General features: G+C 43.7%; 1 protein-coding gene across 3 annotated transcripts in view; it reads right to left on the minus strand.

The window, feature by feature from the left end:
- thsd7ab (thrombospondin, type I, domain containing 7Ab) overlaps positions 1-17,834 on the minus strand; it is a 136,742-nt gene that overhangs the window by 13,377 nt on the left and 105,531 nt on the right. For all 3 annotated transcript variants that reach the window (XM_070965610.1, XM_070965611.1, XM_070965609.1), the window contains 4 exons: positions 13,777-13,892; positions 13,085-13,202; positions 9,238-9,383; positions 7,212-7,386 (listed from right to left, as the gene is read on the minus strand). In XM_070965610.1, the coding sequence (XP_070821711.1) occupies positions 7,212-7,386; positions 9,238-9,383; positions 13,085-13,202; positions 13,777-13,892 (555 nt within the window). The remainder of the gene's footprint in view (positions 1-7,211; positions 7,387-9,237; positions 9,384-13,084; positions 13,203-13,776; positions 13,893-17,834) is intronic.

A 17,834-nucleotide genomic window follows, 5' to 3' on the forward strand; every position in this document is an offset into this window, starting at 1 on the left:
AAGAATTATTAGCTACATCTCTATTTAAGAGCACTCCCAATAAGGAGTTATTCTCCTCACATTTTGTTTTTAACAAACCGTTCTGTAAATTAAAAACAACAAATTGAATTCTGAGCAGTTGCTCCATAATTCCTCCACATAAAGACTTTTTAAATTAAAGAATAAATCAATAAAAAGAAAAACTGAAATGATGAACTCCACTCTGTCTGCCTCCCACATCTTCAACCTTGGGGTTGTTTTCGACAACAGCTTCCACTTCAAACATCACGTCAATTGAATCACCACAACCTAAAAAACAGAGCTCGTCTCTGCCCATCACTCCTCTCCTCAGCTGCTTCTTCACGGCTCGTCATCCAAAGTCCTGAATTAATATCCAGAACTCTGCTGCCTCCCTCCTGTCTCCACCACTCAGGAGTGGTATAAAACTCTGCGTATATTTAGGTGAAGAAATCTGGGTACAAAACAGGAAACATACACGCGCAGTATTTCCGTCAGATTTATGTACACGTCTGTTCTCTGTCTCCGTTCAAACACACCCCTGAATGCCTGGTCCAACATTTAGTTTATTCTTGAGCAGAAACGGTGGACGCATCTTCAAAGCAGCTGAAGAAGAAGCTGAAACTCAACAGCTGTAAACTCAAAACAATGGTTGATATTTTCAGGTAGTTTTTGGAAGCCTGAGCTCTGATGAAACAAGCTGAATGGCAGAAAGGACCCCGAGCAGTGACCGCTGTTAGTTCTGAGCCACAGACCACAGAGGAGATTGAAAAAAGTCGTCTGAGTTTAAGCGAGAGGCCAAAAAGCTCATTACTGTGCACAGACGTAGTGTGCGAGCTGCACCGAGGCGTTTTAACAACCCGTTAGTTAATTGAGGGGTTCATACATTGTTCGGACTCCCCAGCAGGATGATAATAGTGGCACATTTGTATAAGGATCATGACTACATGATCATGTATTTATTAGTTTATTTATACAAAGATTATTGTTATTATAGTTATTATAATGCCTATAGACTACAGATTGACTAAAATTAAGGTTTTTTCACATTTTTCACATTATCTGTTTTTGACAACTTGCAACTAATCAGACTCAAAGGACAGCGTATACGCCACCAATGGATTCTTATACATTCAGAAACCTGAACGGTGGCATATGCATACCTGTCGAGTGACGCGGGGTTTATACATTTGGCTCCTGGGGGGACTGAGCCTTCTCCATAGCTGCTTCCTCTTTCTGGAGCTCAAAATACCCCAAAACATCTGAGACTGCACCGATCTGTCCGTGTTCAAACTGCTAAACGCTTCAGGACCGCCTGTAACATGTGACTAATGCTGCGTGTTATATATTTGGTCTAAATGAAGCAGGCAGAAATGAAATCCTTACAGCTCCTCACTGTACCTGTTCAGTGTGAAACCTTTGAAATATCGGCCCTACGACCCGGATAAAACTGTGAGGTCTACCCTTGAGCCGTATCGCAAATCTTTAAATTTCCTTTAAGACCGCGAGGACAGCCTCAGATCCTCAGGCAGCCTCTTCAGATTGGCTCCTGCAGAGTTTAGGACTTAAAGGTGACCAGGTTTTTGCCCTCGGGGCCTCTTTGCCTGAGGGAATTAGTATTATCTCAGAATGCACATCTAGATTGTTTAATTTACTTGTTCTTTCCTGTTTCCTTTCTTTTAATCTGACTTTTAAAATAACTGTTTAAGCTCAGCCAAAATGTCTGCACTGCAGCTTTAGCGTGGGCGTGCGGGTAGAAATGTTTTACCTCTTTTATTCATCCCGTTTAACCTGGGTGAGGTTAATCGCACGCGGCTGAGATACAGAATGTGTGTTTACATATCGTGTCAGGGCGGTTAGGACGTTTGAAGCGTTTCAGGAGGACCCAGGCGTGAGCTGGAAATGCAGGGTGGGATGGTTTTGATCACAGCTGACAACTGCAGCTCGTCAAACAGCAGGGGAAATAGTACATGGGTCAAGGGTGGCAGTGCATGAAAGCGTGCGTGCATGTGTGGATGCAACCTGCCAGAATTCCCAAGCTGTTCCCGGTCCTGCACAAACAGCCCTTGAATTTCCTCCCAAATCACACTACAGTACCTCCCCGCACAGAAAACAGTCTGTGCTTTTGATTGCCGTTTGATACTTCAGTGCTCCTGCAGTTTGGCAAAAGGGGTTGGACTGACTTGTTATCTAGGGCAGCGTTTCTCAGTGTTTTCCATCTCAGGGACCAGCAGACATCTGATGAGGTTTTTCTTTTTCCCCTGCAAAATGAGAAATCTGCCAGTGGAAACACATGCCACACGCTCTTAAAATATACACAAATTCAAACTGTGGTGCTTTTAAACGAGTCATGGGTTGAAAAAAGGGTAATATTTTTGCCTCATCTATATTTTAGAGATTGAATGATGAACGATCAATGACGAACCAAAATAGACACAGAGCACTTTGGAAATGAACTCAAAAGTTTGTATTTTGTCTTTTGGCAGAGGGAAGTGACAATAATTCTCCCTTCAGGGACCACTGACACTGAAAATAACAGAGTGTGTGAAAATACACCCCTCTTATCAGGCTGGATCATACATTGGGGTTCAGTTTCCCATCATTTCTTATTGAAATATTGTAGATTTGCCCTATTTAGCCAAAGGAAATACAGATATTCGCTTCTCTATGACCTCATTTTCACCTGGTATTAAAATGCGATCTATATCCAGACACGTTATCCGGATACGGACAAACGCTTGTTAATATAAAGCATAAATATGCCGTGATCAGATCTGCCAGACCACATCTGGAGGTAGTCTGGCTTGCACTGGGTCCAGATCTTCGGCCAGTGTAAACATAATCCAGACAACATGCTGACAACACAACACTGATACAGATATTTGTTTTTAGCTAACATAAAATGCAGCTTGTTCAAATTTAGAGAAGGAGCCAGTGAGAAGGCTGAAAGAGACGCCTCTAATTACTGATTGTACGTCTGTTCTGTGCCATGAAAGGACCGAAAGACACGTTATTCGACAGAACAGCGTGAAAAGTAATACGGGGAGAAATTAATGACATACAGTAAGAAATAACTGTATGTGTGACGCTGTGATCTTCTGTTAACAAGGCATATAACTCATATAGTCAGAGAGTTGCAGGCACTGCACACATCCTGACAAACTAACACAATATTTTTCATCCAAGAGAGGAACCACTTCATGTATTACAGAATTTACAAGAGGGGACAGAACTCAACAACTCATAACACTGATTTTTTTAAGGGAGTCTGGGGCTGATTTGCTACCACCTCAGATTACTCACATGCAGGTTTTGCTCTGGAGGACAGAGATCAAACCTCAGTGAAGCTGACAAGAATGCATTAAAAATACCAGGTGCAAACACAAAGGCAAGGCTGGATGTTTATTATGTGAACAGTACTTCTGGTTACAGATCCCATTTCAATACCAGGTGTAAATGTGGTGTGTGTGCGGCTCAGTATCAAGGAAGAACACGCTGCTGAGGTTGTGGGTGGAGCGGTAGAGCCTCGGAGCCGCAGACCTGACCTGAGTCCAGCAGCTGTTGGGCAGAGCTCACCTGTCTGCTCTGCTCTACACTGCAAAGCTACATCAAACCCAACAGCTGACAAGCCTCTGTCACAAAACCTGACAACAACTCATCAGCCTCAACCTTTGAAGTGATAATCCCATCTGTGAGGCTCTCTGTCTTCTTTCAGAGGGGGTTTGGGGGTTGACACCCTGGGTGCTAAGCTGATATCGTGCTGTTTTGGCACAGCAGAGACGTCACCTGTTCATCAAAATGCCTTTAATATTATACGGCACATCGATGAAGGCCACAGTAGACACAATGGGTACCACTGCTGCTGCTAAATACCCCCTTCTTCCCCTAATTTTGAAGAAAATGCTTTCACTGCATCTGAAGAGGATTTGTCACTGTACCAAAAACTGGCTTAAAAAGTAGTACCCTTCAAGTTGCTGGATGGCAAAAGCAGACCCAACTGCAATTTATTAGTAAGTAAGAGCAGCGTTTCTGTTAAAAAGAGAAACTCAGAGCGATGTATCCTTTAGCGTGACATGGCCGTATGTTGCACTGCTGGAATTAGTGCTGTGGAAATGTACATTATCTTGAATTTATCAAGACAGGATGGGAACAAGTAAAAGCTGAGTTTGCATTAACACCAAATAGCATCAATAGATCAGATTATCAGGGAGATGTCTTCCTAAAATATGCTGAAATATAAAAGCAGAGAGCTTGGGAATGAAAGCCTGATTATCTCTGCAGCTGAAGTGATAGAGAATTCATCTGAATCTCTGTCTTATATTAATCATTGACACAGAACAGGGAAAATGTCTTCATATGAAAATTTTATGGAAAACCAGGAAGTGGAGTGTGAAAAGCGATGTTTCTGAAGGTGGAGGGCGTGTATGAAGGCGGCCGTGAAGGATGGAGGGAGCTGATGTCTGGCAGTCAACTGAAGTCTGACACGCTTTGATTTTAAACTCTGAGGCACATTAGACTCAAACTGCCAGATGGGTTGATTACTTTGTTAATCAGACGGCAATAAACCACTCAAGGACTTACGGCAATGAAACTTTGCATCTGTGTACTGTATAATATATCACAGGCTTTGCTTTGCATGGTCGCATATCATGTGAATCACAACAGATGTCCAGCTCAGCATAAGGACGACGCGGACACTGAGCCACTCACCGAAATAAAAAAGCCATCCTGTGCGGGTCGATCGCTTGCTGACGCTGCCAGGTTCGAGGGTTTGTTACCTGCTGGGGCTACCCATGCTGAAAATGTGTGCACACATGGCACACTAACAAGCTTCAACCACATGACACACGGCATCAGCCTTGTTTTAGGTTGTTCTTCTACACTTCACCTGATACACAACTACGCATGTAGAGCTCAGGTCGCAAATATCACACAAGGCTTAAAAAGAAAGTTCACAGCTTAGAGACGGTAGCAAGTCGACGAGGGTCTGCAAAGCTTTGGGTGTTTAGAGGATGGCCTCTTCTTTAACAGCAAAAATGTAAGGAATGTGTGCTATAACATGAGCTGCAACTGTTAGCATGTCGAGCTAACGACTGCAGAGCTATCGACCAGCAGCCAACAGCCAACGTTACACGAGCTGTGTGTCAATATAAGACTGATTCTACATTTTTCTTTATCACACAACGTTTCTTCTTTTGTTCCCTGACTTCTACATCATTCATCAGCTGGTTTGAGCCTCGGTCTGTTAGCTAGCTACGGCTGATAAAATCTGCCAATTACTGTTGTCATGTCTTCAGTAATATTGACGGCCACCAGCTAGAGATGAGGAGGCTGCTTTTGTCTATCAATCAGAGACCCGCTGTTTACAAAATGCCCAAGAGTTTCCACTGATAAACCTGCCACTGATCACTGTGCAGCAGTCCTTTATGTCTCCTTTAATTTCTTTCCTTTATTTTGTGTTTTGGATGTCGAGCTGTATTTCTTATTTAACGCCCTTTATGCACTATATAAATCACTTTGCCTTCGTGTATGAAATGTGCCGCGTTAACGTACTGAGTATGGAGCTACACCTTGTTTCACATGAGCCCTGCCTGTAATCAACGCTGACAACATTCCTTCAACCTGTTCTCCTTGTAATCAGCATCTCCATTCAAATGTGAGGTGAAAAACGCAGGAAATCTTCTGTCATTTGCAGCACAGAGCAGACTGGTGCTCAGTGAGGCTGTAGCTCAGTTTGCCATCTTGTCTTTTTCACAGGCCCTCAGGGTTTTTGTTATCTGGCCCACATAGATTAATGATTGCACCCTTTTTTCTCTGTTATTTTATCTCTGTCTCTGTGTGTGTGTGTGCGCCTTTTAATCACTCTGCTTCTATTTTTCTTCACTGTACAAATGGAATAAATTGAATTGAGTGGGTCACAGCTTTTATTTGGATTCGCCTCTCAGTCGATTTCCCTGAAAAACCAGGTGGTCTAAATAGTTTGTGCCTTCCACATAAAACAGAAAATAGTTCCTGACAGCCGTGCCTGTGGCTTGGCCAGACGCTTCAGCAAACACGGCCAACAGCGTCCGCGGGTGGGAGGCCTGCGAGGGATCACATTTTGACCGCTGCACTTGTGTTTCACACTCTTCATGTGAGACTTCTCACTGTGAGGTGGAAAGAAGTGGCTGCTGTCTTATATCTCAGCTCCCTCATGGTAAGAACTGGGGATGGACATGAAGTCGACGGGGAGAAAATGGGCGAAAACTGGAAGCAAATATGCGAACCAAACATGCATGTGGAGCACATTGGAGACTTAATACCTTGGCAGAGGAGAGTAGTGGGCTCTCTGAGTTGCTACAGGCATTTGAAATACAGTACCTACCAGTAAATTTAACTCGCATGGAAGTGCACAGTTACACAGAGCAGCTGCCATAATGTAGTCCATTTATTCTGCCTTCAGGTAAGCTCTGATTTTAGAGGTCATGATAGATACTGACTGCTACTGGATGGAGATAATAAAATCTACCCTGTAACAAAAGTATTTTCAGTGGCTGCTCGGTGAAATAAATCGCACTGCTGACAAGTGTTGACTGTGTTATCCATCGCACGGTGAGTTCAGAGTTTCAGCTATGCGATGCAAAATAACGCTGTAATGGATTATTTCAATTAGACCTTTGTTTGGAGCTAAAATGTGCTCAGATGTTCATGTTTCCAGTGAACTCTGTGTGTTGATCATCTCTGCAGTGATGACGGCGGGTACGACGTTAGATTAACCTTTAGACAATGCACGAAAAGCTTCATTGATTCGGATGAGAAAACTGGCACAAGAGTCAGATTCGACAAAATCAAGTAGCAAATTAGCAGCCATTGTTGCTGCTAAGGGGCTGGTAACTCTTCAAAGGTTACTGATGTTTTGTGCTGCTTTATTTACAGAAACATGCACTAAAACAGGGTGAAGCTGACCCAGGCCCTGATGTAAACAACTCCCAATAAGCAGCATTTTAGTGAAAAAGTCCCCCTCCTGATGGACCGGCTGAGAAGATTTCTGTTGTATCACTGCCGGTGCTCACTGTTGTTTATGTGGCATATGTGAGAGACGTGTATCAACGACACACAGGGTGTGAAAAAACTTACTATGCTAACACTGCCTCTGCTCTGTCTTGTGTTTGGACATGACTTTGCGAGCTTGCTCATGCAGAAAAGGAAGCTCAAAATGAGCGCAGCGTTATTACCCGGGCAGGGGAGGGTACAAGCCTCTTTCAGCCTGATCTGCTTGTCTCCGTCGATGGCCAGCTCCAGGCTGCTGCACAGCTCCTCATCCACCAGGCTGCCTTCGCTGTCACCGGAGCCATCCGACACAAAGCAGGACAGGTTTCTGTAGCGCGTGCCGTGTCCACACACCACGCTCTGACAGGGCAGGAACACCACAGAGGAAGAACAAGGAGGAGGATGAGCGTTACCTCAGGGAGAGAGGGAGTCACATGAAGCTGCTTAACGCTGGTAATTTACAGCTTTGGCTTGAGAGCTTTTAAAGTTTTGTCCATCAGCTATTTTAACTGCTAACTTAGAGTCAAATTAAGGGTCCTAAACAGAAGCTGTTCAAGTGGCTGCTGTGACCACGAATAAAAAGGTTACTTATGTCCGAGTTACAATGAACAGAGTGGATTTTAAATAGTAATGCAGTTTCAATAGTAAGCGTATATTCATTTTATCAATGTGTGCTTCCTTTTACCAAGTGCATATAAACATCAGCCGTATACAATATTAAAGGCACTTTAAAGCTCTTTAACGCTGCAATCTGCAGCTGATATACATGGGCCTGTCTGCGCCGTTGTTAAATGAAGTTAAAGGTAATTAAGGTAAAAGCCACTATCCCTTATTGATTTCCACTGCTGAAGTGACACCAATCACAGCGGATGAGATGTAGATATTCTAATATTCTGTAAATTCAGTGTCATTTAAAACATTTTTTAATCAATTAACTGAAAGACAGTAAGATCTCTGAACAGACAGTTTTATGTTTTTTAAGTCTTAAAGATATGCAATTAAAATTTGTGCAAAACTGCTCGTTATTCTTCTTGTGTCCAAACACGCTTGCTGGCACAGTTCCATTTGGTTAATCACAGAAACGCTGGCTTCTCTTTGGTGGACATAAATCACCGCTTCGCTATCTCAATGGTTTGCTCTAATACTTAAAAAAGGCAATTTTGTCACTGCTACTAGAGCCAGTCAAATAAATGCTCATGTTGAAATTAAGTTATTATGGAATCCCTTTTAAGACAAATGAATGACTCAGTCTAATATCTGATGGTTCTTCTTACTTTTCATGCTTAGTTTTAGACTTAAAGTTACATAATCCGTAACATTTCCGTGAAATAAAACCTGTTTTTATGGGCAGCATTTTTCTGTAACAGTCATTCATTGTATTTATGTTGCGTATTTACCTCTCTGTATTAGGTTTCACTGTTAGTGGCGGGGTCCGCCATGACTTTGCATGCAAAAGCGAAAAAATGATGCAGACATGCAATCCAGTGTTACTGTTTCACCTCACTGATATCAGCATGATTGTTTACTGCTCGCTCTCTGAGAGCCGCACCAGAGCTGAAAACGTAAGAATCACAACTTACAACTTTAAAGGACAAGTGAGGAAGTGGGTTACAGTGCATCGTGGGTAATGGCTGACCTGAGACGCGGTCAGGAAACGTTGCCGTCTGTTCCCCTCTGTCACTCAAACGAGGAGGGCTGAGATTATTGGACACTCGATGGAGTTAATTGAGAGGAACAAACGACCTAAATGAACCATAAGAGGTGACATGTCTCCCTGTCTTCCCATAAAAGTACACCCAGGCTTGCAAAGGTTTGTTTAATGTCATAAAGCGAGGCAGCGGACTACTTTAATGATCTGACCTGGTGTCACACAATGCAAAATGAAGTGTAAAGGCTGCCAAATTTCTTGGCAAAGGTTTTGGTTTACAGTAATGTATCAGCATTAAAAGTGCATTAGATTGATTTCTACTGTCCGTCTCACAAAATAACTGCACGAGCAGGGATTTGATGGGGCTGTTCATCGATACTAAACTTCATTATTTTTAGATTTCCGTCTTACAAAATCAACTTTCTGGCTCAAATTCTTGTGTGTATTGATCTCAGCTGAGGCAGGGACCTGTCAAAGCAGCATTCTTGTAGCGATGGTCGATGCCATCATCAATAATTAACGCCCGCTGCTTTATGGCACACCGTAGTGATTTATTGACCTACCTCCACCCGGCACTCGGACCAGGCGCTGTACTGCCACCGGTAGCAGGGTCGGACGGGGCAGGGCTTCCACTGCTCCATCTGAGAGGGGCAGGGCCGCCCGTCGCCCTGAGAGGCCTGCACCACTGACCGCCGCCGCCACATCTTACCTGGAGAAAGCACACAGGAAGTGACATCATCAGGGTACCATTTCTTTTCCCTTTTTTATATTGGTGTATTTTCCTTTTAATTTTCATTTTTGCACATAATATGCCCAGGATTTTTATTGCCACGGTTACAGAAGTAGTTGTAAATGATTTTGGTCAATCAAACACTTAAGCAGACACTGTGGTGATTCAGAAAAATATGGATATGTATGTATTTTGGCCTACTTAGCCCATTATTCTTAACATTTTCACCTTCTTATAAATCAATGTTAGGTTTATTCGTCTATATCAGTGTGAACCGACTCCTAAAGCGGTGTAAAATCCACACAGACAACTAAACACTGAAGTAGAAAACGCTCTCAGACCTCACTGCACAAAACCCACAGTTCAACTACCAATGAACGAGTCCTCGTCTCAACACAAAACTCTTCAGGATCCGAGGAAGCAAACATAAAAATACATAAACAAACAGTTTCAGTGTGCTGCTGTCGGCTCCAGGGAATATCCTGCCTGGGAGCTGAGCGTTTGATGGTGGGTCCACAGAGGAGAGAGGATGAGGTTGGAGGATGAAACAGTTCTGCTGAAACGGTGGACTATGATTTACTAACTTTCTGGCTCCTTACCAGGGGTTGGCATGCTAATCGACGGTCGCTCTCAGGATGGGCTGGATCTCTTCCACTGGTGCGTAACATTAGATGTGCGCATTCTCTGAATTAATGAATATTCTGCGGGCTGGATGGGAGGATTTGGTGGGCCAGATGTGGCCTGAGGGCCGCTGGTAGACGACCACTGATTTAGATAATAAAGTTAAGCTAGAGAAACAACAACAACAGGGTCTCTGACTAATTCTCAGTCCCCAGTTTTGAAATTTCCGGTCTTGTGCTTTCCAAGCATGATAGAAGATAAATACTGAGATTTATTTCCTGCTAATACAATTACACAGAGTGTCAAGAGTTTTCTGCACAACAGACTAAATGCAAACAGATCTGGCACTTGCAGTTTAGCACACAGCAGCCATCCACTCCTCTGCAAACAGCTCATTTTAAATGCATGTGTACGTGTTTGTCTTGAATGCATTAAATTAGTGTTACTGTGCACAACAGCCCTTCACTTAGCAGAGCGGGGTTTTTTATAAATAACCTGAAATGCTGCACTTTTTCTCGACCATCTTGATTGGTTCTCGGTCCACTTGAGTAAAATGGCTTTTCTCACGCATCAATCAGTGAACTCTAAACAAATCCAACACATTACAGCAAACTCCTCAGAGATCGTTTGATTTAAGGGCAGAATTGATGCTATGAACACACATGCACGCACGCACGCACGCACGCACGCACGCACGCACGCACGCACGCACGCACGCACGCACGCACGCACGCACACACACGCACACGCACACACACACACACACACACACACACAGATTAAAATGCAGCCTTCCTGTCTACCTGTTTCAAACCACCCACTCTCAGATCTCAGAAAGCTTCATTTGTTGCACGTCCTACTTTCATTTTCTCACTGCCTCACCGGCAATCTGCTCGCCCCACAGTACACCTTCGCCAACCTACGACACCTTTCAACACATAAAACACAAATCAGCCATCCCACACACTAACAAACTGTAGACCTCATATCCTATTCCAACAAGAGAGCACCCCCCCCACACACAGACAAAAACACATCAATAAGGTCCCCTCTCGCTCCTTTAGCCTTTCTCCAACTTTTATCTTATTCCTTGTGATTTAGCAACCATCACTGCAGTGCCTGTTTTTCAAAGCGCTCCCCGCAGCCCCGAGGAGCAGGAAGATGTAATGGGACAGAATCAATTGTGTGAACCGCCGGAACCACAACAAGGCAACAGGACGACAAATTTTCGCCGGCCATTTGGGAAGACTCGAACATCTCTTAAATAAACACTTCCTCTCTTTTGCTTTTGTGAGTTTTTCTGGTCAAATGCCTCCAGGGGGAGCAGGAAGTGTCTGATATAAGACTTTTTTTTTTACTTATACAAGCATGTTTTCCCAAGCATGCATGTTTGTACTCAGTCACACCACACTTTGTACTTTGAGGGGAGTCATGCGCAGCAAACCTGATCAAACAGGCTCCTTACAAACAAAGCTGGGACAGGTCGCAGGCTCCTCCACACCTGTGTGTGTTTGGCTTGCATCTCCATGTAGACATCAAGAGCTCGGGGCGTGTTAAAGTCGACTCTGCTGCATTTTCTGTATTTGATTCTTCCACATTACAAACAGCCCAGGGAGCGTCAACAAAGAGTCACACCTGTGTCTCAGCTGCACACTAATGCAGAAAAAATGACCTTTTGTGCAGAAACAAGATATTCAGTATAATTCTGCGTTAAAAGATGCAGTCGGGAATTTCAACTCACAGCCGCTCTGTCACCAAACCAAGTGTTCATGGCGTTCGGAGCTACATCGGCTCTCACCCAAAGACTAATTAGATGGAAAATCAGCTGCATCATCATGATAATACACCTCAGGTCTGCTTCCTGACATTATCACACTACATTAACATTGTTATTATCATCCACTTGATGACACATCAGGGGCAGATGTGACCCTCGCTAGGTCTATTCACTGAATCACTTGTTTTTGTGTGTTTGACGGAGATACCAGCCAAAGTGCGGATGTGTCTGAAATCAAGCTACTCTGTTCCAACTCTTTCAATCCCAAACACACAGTTTCACGTTTTATCCCTTCAGTATCTTTGACAGTAACCTGTGGAGGTTTTTTTTACCTCTTGTAGCGCCATCAAGCTGTTTATTTATGAGCAAGGCCACATTTTGTTGGCCTCATAAATGCAGATGAGGAAACATGCCAAGAAATTTAGCAACGAGCCAACAAAGCCAGGGAAGAAGACTGCAAGCTAGCAAACAACACGCCATTTAAAATGTTCACAAAAATCAGCTTTGCAATTGTTCTATGTGCAGGGGAATTGATTCAACATGTTTGTTTGACCTCAAGGATACACAAAGTGATTTGTTGAGTAACAGCGAATGTAAACATAACCTTTGTTTGTTTATAAGAAAACAGACTTTTCTTTTATTATTGATGCGCCATTCCTCCAAATGGAAATATTCCTGATGTCTTGTGCATCGTATCATTCACATTTGTCAACAATTAACGTTTGAGAAAAGTGACTCATGCTGTGCGATGTTTGGATGAGTTTGCAACGAGTGAACCAACTGCACATCAGTGAGGTTTAAGAGGCTGAATCACTGTGCCCTGCTATCTGTTACAAATCCAATAAGTTACTGTTCGGCTGCCAAGCTCAGCCTGACTAATGTGGCATCATTTTTTATATCACGCCTTCAGAATCATTTATAGACCAGTTTTAATGTAAATATATCTTATTATTTGTCCCTGACCGTGCATTTTACGTGCTCTCTCTGTTGTTTTTTCCTACTTTGCCTGCTCTGGCTTTTGCTTTTACTGTGATTTAAAAAGTGAAATATAAATACTGATCAGCACAGTGATCATTGGAAGGTTTTACTTGAATAATAAAGACAACCTAAAGGGTGTCTTGGTAGTAAAAGCTCACATATTTCTACTCCTGCTGCCAGTGAATCCTGTCAGTTCTTTGGTCACGCTGGACACTGCTCAAGATAAAAATGTCAGCTACGTGTCAACAACAGTTTGAGTTAATCATAGTGTTGAGCAAAATGTCTCGTCTGCGATGAATCTTACCCTCTAGTCCACACGTCTGTGAGCACTCTGACCAGACCGACCACTCCGACAGCTGACAGTTGACGGGACACTCGACCACGCAGGAGGTGTTCATCTGCCACTTCTTCTCCAAGTTCAACTGCAGCACATGTCGGCAATGAAAGGGGGTAATTCATGACACATCGTCAAATCATTCGCAACACAGGCAGGAACAGGCCCACAGCTGACTCAATCTGCAGCTGCCAGACAGCAGCTTGACCTCTCAGCACTACAATTCCCAGAAGCCTTTGTTTTGGCAGGGGACAGACAGTACCGGGCGGCATCGGGCCGGTGAAGCTGGAACATGGAGGCTGCAGCGAAAGCCATTCTGACACAGTGTGTTTTTGCGAATGAGCCAGATGATGAAGTGGGCCAAGGGTTAAATAGCTGTGGGGACGGCTCAGCCACAGCCCGCCGGCTACAATTACAGGGAGCAGAGTCACATTATGAATGAATAAAATGCTCAGCCTGAAGCGACGACAACAATCTCTGCACGAGAATGCTTGTGAATATTTCATGTTGCTGTGGGCCGTACAGTGCTGGAAGGCTGGTGTTGTGATGTGATTAAGACATTTAAGAAAAACGAATGTGTCAAAGAAAGAAAGCAAAAACTCAACTGCCCGAAAAAACAAGAGGGGAGGAACAAAAGGAGACACTTGAGGAAAAAGTCTCACCTCCTCGCAGAATTTTATATCGACTGATTTGCCGTCGCTGCGAACGCAGTCGAGCATCCGGGTCTTGATGCCGCTCCCGCAGACGGCGTTGGGACTCAGCTGACACGTACTCCAGTCTGAGGAGAAACAGAACACATTCAGATTTTTGGCTGTTCATGCTCATAAAGCTGGCAATGAGTTTTTATAACACCGCAGAGAGCTGTGGGTGCCAGGCTGAAAAACAGACATCTCCTTCAACTGAGTATCAGCCATGTGGTTCATAAAGTAATACTACATAATGTAGCCCAGTGAAACCAGTGTTCTGTCCACTGAGCATCATTTAGTCGACTCTGTTGCATTTCCTGTATGTGTTTCTTTCACACTGCAAGCAGCCCTGAAACTGTCCACAAAAATCACGTGGAGAAATAAGCTGATTGTACTCGGAAGTTTATTGTTTCTTAGTCGGACTAATGAAGGAAGAGGTTTGATCTCAGGCAGTTTACACGCTAAAACCAGGTGATCAAGGCTTTCTGTGCTACATCAGCTCTGACCCACAGAATGATCAGTAATGCATAACAAGTAGATGAAGTAATAACTCAAAGTTAAAGACAAAAAATCCAAATCCAGGAGTTTCTTTTCCAACAATGCCAACACATCACTGCTTTTCCCGCTTCTTTCAAGGCAAATCCAAGTCGAGTTCTAAGTCCTCTTAACCAAAGTTCATGCCAAGATGTCTTTCAGGTGCACATGCTGTAGATGACACAGCACTTGAACTTGACATTTTTCTCTCGAAGCTGTGTGATGTGTATTATGCTGTTATAGTGTTTTGCACATGATTGACACCCTGTCTTCTTTAAATGTGTCAGTGTGCACGTGCATGGAAAAGCCTGCCTGACACGTCTTCTTTATTCTTCATGTAACCGTGTTTCCAAGATCCAAGTCAAGTCTTCAGGGGGGTAATAGAAGGGCAAAGTTAAAGTCCTAATTTAAGTCTGCGTTTACTGATTTTTTTGGCCACTTGGGGGCAGCAGAAAGAAGTAAAGCTGACATATTAGCATCTTTTATATTGATGTGGCGAACTTGTTAGCAAGCTGCTACTTATTCACACATCCAGCAGATTCACAGCAACATTAGCCTTCATTTGAAGTTGTGTTTGTGTCCACCTGACAAATCCAAGTCCAATATTTGCTCTCTTTTTAGCTGTTCTGCCCTCCAACAACTCCTGAGGCGAACATCCAGCTCAATTAGCGGCTAAATGCTCCACTATGTTCACCAGCCAGTCGTTAATGTTGCCTGCTGTTTGATGCTGGGCAGGTAGCCTACAGTGGGTTTAGCAGAGCTTTTTCGCTGACAACAGCTGTCTGCTCAAACTTCCAGGCCAGAAAACCAAAACAATGTGTTGAAAGATGCTGCTCTTGCAGAGCTGAGTGATAATTTTCTGAGGTTTCGTTGCTACAAATGACCACTTTCACATACATGCAGCCATTTGATCCACTGTTAATATGAAAATATTGATTACAGCAGCTTCAAGTGTGGCTCACAGGTCCTACATCTACAACTCTGGACAACCTTTCATGCACCTGCAAAGAGCAAAATCAAAGTGATGTTAAATACTCATACATTACAATACATGATTTGCAATATCCACAGCTGATTGAGAGACGCAGGTACATGAATACAGGTGAGACATACAAATTAGATTATTTCAACAAGCTGTCAATATCTACTAGCTCTGTTATTACTTGGAAATCCTAGAATTCGCTCCTCACACCTCCTCCGATTACATTTTGCAGGAGGATATGACCCTCACATGATGACTGCCACCCGCCAGCCAGCACAGCACACAACTTTGCCACACATAGCAAATATTTACCGGTGTTTGGCAGGTTGCTGATGTTGATTTTACCACCCCGAGTGCGAGCAGAGGTGGAAGGCAGATGAGGGGGAGTCATTATTTAGACGGCAGCGGGGTGGAAAAGGAGAGGAGCATGAATTCAAGTCAGAAGAAACGAGCATTTCACGAGCATTGGGTTTCTGTCGTTGGGTGTATTTTCAGTTGGAGCGGGATGATGTGGCGGGACAAAACACAAGGAGACGCTGTTCAGATGTGTTCAAATGCGTCAGCTGTCACAAATTCTTTACACTTCAGAATGAATAAATCCCAGACAGTGAGAAACAACCGCGGTTTGTCTCAGCTTTTTAAGAGCGAACACACAGAAATGCACTGTCGCACCATGTTGCCTCGTGTCACTTTGAAAGTTGTTTAGCTTAAGGTTTCATGTGCTGATATACAGCGAGTTCCAGGAAGCAAAAGCACTGCGACTTTCACACAAAATCCAAATGAATCTTTGATAAAGTGTAATGACAAAGTGAAACATTATCAGATTAATTACCAACCGGTTTGCTGACATAAGCTAAAATTCTCTTGCCTTCAGTGCATTGTATCTCATAGATCTTCTAGGAATGATGGGCCATGCATATAAATTAAAGCACTATGCGCTGAGAGATGACTCAGCAGAATGGCGAGCATGCCTTGTGCATGCCATACTGTAAGTTTGCCTTCAGCTAATTAACTCTGTTTTATAAAACACTTTGTCTCCCCTTCCTTGTGCTGTGACACTCAACTAACACCGAAAACTTAAAGTAATCGCTGTGTGTTTGTGCTTTCTGTTGTGTGCTTGGAGTCGGACTGTAAATAGCCTCTGGCTGGCGAAGATCACTGTCGATAACAGATGATTACTTTGTCAGCAAAGAGGTCATTGGAGGTTTATAACAGCTCACTTAAATCCAATAAATCTGGCTGCCATCAGTATCCTTTTATGCCAGCGTCATAAGCGAGCTGTGTGGCCAGGCAGTCAGACTGGAGTTAAATAACCAGGATTTAAAAGCAACATCAATAAGTTTTCCCCAATAAACCTCACCAGAAAAACCCAGAGCCGTAAGAGGCTGAAACCCCCCCAAAAAATTTCTGTGAAGTGGAAAGACAACATGTTTCAGAGTCAGGGTGCCAACAACAGGGAGGCTGAGGTATCACTCATGAAGTGTGCCATCCGCTGACAAAGATGAGTGGCTGTTTTTAGCTGCAGTGAGCTCGTTTGCAAGCTCAACTCAGGGAATTGCGTCTCCTTCTACCGAGGAGCTTTGTGGCACTCTGGGGACTGAAAATAGGGAGATTGCAACAAGAAAGAGCGACAGTAAGAGACTGTGAGAGAGAGACGGCAAGAAAAGGAGTAAAACTGTGAAGGAAGGAGCAGCTTGGAAGGTCTCGGCGTCAACAAAGAAAAAGAAGAGCGAGCTTTACCTAATAACAATCTCTGCTCGCATATTATGTACATATACCCTGAGATGCCTGCGTGCCACTGTGAACCTAGCAGAGGGGATTATGTGTCACGTCTCACGGTGTAACCACACAAAAGGAAGACACAGAAGGAGGGTGGGCTGGTTGAGAATGTGGGGCAGTAGCGACGCAGGCAACACGACAAATCTAGATGAAATATGGGAACGCTGACAATCTCTCCCTCTTTCATTTTTATTGAAATAGTTGGTACAGTTTCCAGAGTGAGATGTGAAAGATGCCTCTGTGACATGTGATATGGAGGTGTGATATCCTGCAGATTAGACAGGGGAGCTCGGGAAGGCTGCCAGCTCAGAGTCCTTTAGAAAATCTTTCTGCTTACAGAAGCTATAATTGATATTTTCATAATGACAATGCATCAAATGACAGCGTGAAAGGGGTCGCTCTGTGGAGGATTATCTGCTGAATCTGCAGCGCCCCTCGACTTTACGCAGCTTTATGGTGAGTTTCAGCTCATTGTTTGGCTGTCTGGTCTATAGCTCTGCTGTTTTGGTTCACTCTCGGCGCTCTCATGGTGTCGTTTCCAGCTGCAGCAGGCGGCTCTTTGCAAAAACATACCCACAGTTCACACCTGCGCAGCAACAAACAGCACACAGACACAGTTAGACGCTCGCTGGTGAGTGTGGTGGAGAATTCAGCAGCTAAAGAGCAAGATGTTTCCCTCAGAGCCCAAAAAAAGGTGAAAAGAGAGTGAATATTCACCACGTGGCCAAAAACACGACTC

The sequence above is a fragment of the Chaetodon trifascialis genome, chromosome 7, assembly GCF_039877785.1.
Source record: "Chaetodon trifascialis isolate fChaTrf1 chromosome 7, fChaTrf1.hap1, whole genome shotgun sequence".
NCBI lineage: Eukaryota > Metazoa > Chordata > Actinopteri > Chaetodontiformes > Chaetodontidae > Chaetodon > Chaetodon trifascialis.